At 63.7% G+C, this 2481-nt stretch overlaps 1 protein-coding gene and 1 long non-coding RNA gene across 2 annotated transcripts; one reads left to right on the top strand and one right to left on the bottom strand.

Annotated features, from left to right (window-relative positions):
- The first annotated feature begins 84 nt into the window (after nucleotides 1–84).
- Nucleotides 85–1096, top strand: LOC130594928 (uncharacterized). The gene is made up of 5 exons (XR_008971192.1): nucleotides 85–155; nucleotides 358–403; nucleotides 487–565; nucleotides 657–714; nucleotides 902–1096. It is a non-coding gene; the product is annotated as an uncharacterized LOC130594928 (long non-coding RNA).
- Nucleotides 1097–1289: 193 nt separating this feature from the next.
- Nucleotides 1290–1997, bottom strand: OPA3 (outer mitochondrial membrane lipid metabolism regulator OPA3). The gene is made up of 2 exons (XM_057401197.1): nucleotides 1973–1997; nucleotides 1290–1693 (listed from the first exon to the last, which is right to left on the bottom strand). The coding sequence occupies exon 2, from the start codon at nucleotides 1674–1676 to the stop codon at nucleotides 1290–1292; it is 387 nt and encodes a 128-aa protein (XP_057257180.1). The 5' UTR covers nucleotides 1677–1693; nucleotides 1973–1997.
- Between the last annotated feature and the right edge of the window lie 484 nt (nucleotides 1998–2481).

A 2481-nucleotide genomic window follows, 5' to 3' on the forward strand; every position in this document is an offset into this window, starting at 1 on the left:
GCTCTAGGGGGCTGCCCCCATCCCCCTGCCCCTCCCCTTGTCCTCAGATGCCGGTGGACACCTCCCGTGTCCCCCCTCCGTGTCCCCCGACCCCTCACTCTTCTCCCCGCAGGACGAGGCGGAGCCGGGCACTAGGACCCAGGGGCAGCCCGCGGGTGAGCGTCGGGGACTACAGCTCCCAGCATGCTTCGCGGCGGGCTCCCGTTGCTGGGCATGATGGGAAATGTAGTCCGGGGGGGGGCGGTTTAAACCGGTTTAGGGGGCGTTTGAGGGCGTTGGGGGCCGTTTTGTGGGGTTTGGAGGGGGTTGGGGGATATTTTTGGGGTCCCCCCCCGAGCCAGCGCCCTCTCCCCACAGAACCCATGCGGAGGCCGTGGGAGAAGGGGAGCAACACGCTGCCCAGGTGGGTTTTGGGGGGCAGTTTGGGGGGTTCCAAGTAGGTTGGGGGGCTCCCCAACTTATTCCTTCTCCCCCCTCATCCCCCAGGATGAAGTCAGCTGCTCCAGCTGCCCCCAGCGACCCCCCCGCTCCCACTGAGGAGCCCGAACTTGAGCGAATCAAACAGGTATGGGGTGAGGGGGGGAATTTAGGGGTGGGGGGTCGGGGGTCCCCCTAAATCCATTCTCATCCTGTTGCCCCCGCCCCCTTTGCCCCAGGAGCTGCTGGAGGAGATGAGGAGGGAGCTGCAGAAGATGAAGGAGGAGCTTATTGAAGGTGGGGGGCAATGGCGGGGGTCATTGGTGGGGGGGGGAAATAGGGGGATCATTGGGGGCAGTCCTTGGGGGGCAATGGGAGGTTTCAATGGGGGGTAATGGGGAAGTCGGGAGGGGGGAATGGGGGTGCTTAGAGGGGCAAGGGGGGGTTATCGCTGACCCCCCCCAACACTGCATTCCCCCCCCAGCCGTTGTGATGGAGCTGAGGAAGCGGAGCCTGCCCTGACCCCCCCCACGACCCCAGATTTGGGGGTGTGGGGGGTCCCTACACTTCCCTCCCCCCATCCACTGCCCTGGGCCCCCCCAGGCTGTGCCTTACCGCTTTGGGGGGCCCCAGCAGCCCCCCTCGCACTGTGCACCCCCCGCTCCCCCCGGACACTTCAGGGACCTCCTTTTTAGGCCACTTTTGGGGTTTTCACCTTTTTGGGGGGGTTATTTTAGGGTGATCCCCCGCAATAAACACGGTTTTGTACATGACCCCCCCCATGTCCTCGCGTCACCTTTACCCCCCCATTGGCTTCAAGCCACGCCCTCTCATCATTCAGGCGGGAAAAACGCGTGAGCACCAATCACAGTTTAATGGGCGGGGCCACCCCCGGCGGGCGCGGGGTTCGACCCCGAGGGGGCGGGGTTAGCGCCCGTAGGGGCGGGGTTAGAGCCCGTAGGGGCGGGGCTTTCCCCCTCGGGGGCGTGTCCAGCGGGGCTGTTTCCCGCCAAGGCCTCGACCTGTCGGTGCAGGCGGTCGAGGCGGTCGCGCAGGTCCCGCATGGCCGCCGCCTGCTCCTCCTCCCGGCGCCGGGCGGCCCCCGCCTGCCGCGCGTACTCGAGGTAGAGGCAGAGCCCCCCCACGCCGAACACGATGGCCTCGCCCAGCAGCTCGGCCCCCAGCTCCGCCGCCGCCTCCTCGTTCAGCGGCTTCACCGCCGCGCCGCGGAAGCCCATCAGCCGCATCTTGGCGCGCATCTCCACCCAGTGGTACACTGCGATGGCCGCCACGTTACCACCACCGCCCCCCCCGCCCTGCTCACAGTGGTACTGACCAGGCCCCTGCCGCATCCTGTACACCCATTCCTGAGGCCCCCATCCGTACCCAATGACCCCCCCATACCCACTGCCCTTTCCCACTCTCAATGACCCCAATCCCATTGACCTCTCCATGCCCACTGCCCTTTCCCACTCTCAATGACCCCAATCCCATTGACCTCTCCATACCCACTGCCCTTTCCCATTCTCAATGACCCCAATCCCATTGACCATACCCACTGTCCTTTCCCATTCCCAATGACCCCTTCCCTATCCCATTGACACCCCCTATACTCATTGCACCTTCCGTTCCCAATCACCCCCTATAATCAGTCACGCCCTCCATTCCCAATGAACCCCTATACTCACTGTCCTTTCCCATTCCCAATGACGCCCCACTTCCAATGAATCCCTCTTCCCAATGACACAACTGCCGTACAAGTGCCCTCCTCCTATTCCCAATGACCCCAATCCCATTGACCCCCCCATACCCACTGCCCCCTCCCATTCCCAATGACCTCCCGCTTTCACAATGAACCCATATTCCCGCTGACACCACCCTCTTCCAGCTGCCCTCCTCCCATTCCCAATGACCCCCTCCCATTCCCCTTGACCCCCCCATACCTACTGCCCTTTCCCATTCCCATTGACCTGCCCATATCCACTGCCCTCTCCCATTCCCAGTGACCCCCCCATAACCAATAACCCCCTATTCCCACTGATACCACCCCCTTACAAATTACCT

The sequence above is a fragment of the Pezoporus wallicus genome, unplaced genomic scaffold, assembly GCF_028554395.1.
Source record: "Pezoporus wallicus isolate ANWC-B61680 ecotype Strahan unplaced genomic scaffold, APGP_CSIRO_Pwel_v1 contig_12785, whole genome shotgun sequence".
NCBI classification, from domain to species: domain Eukaryota; kingdom Metazoa; phylum Chordata; class Aves; order Psittaciformes; family Psittacidae; genus Pezoporus; species Pezoporus wallicus.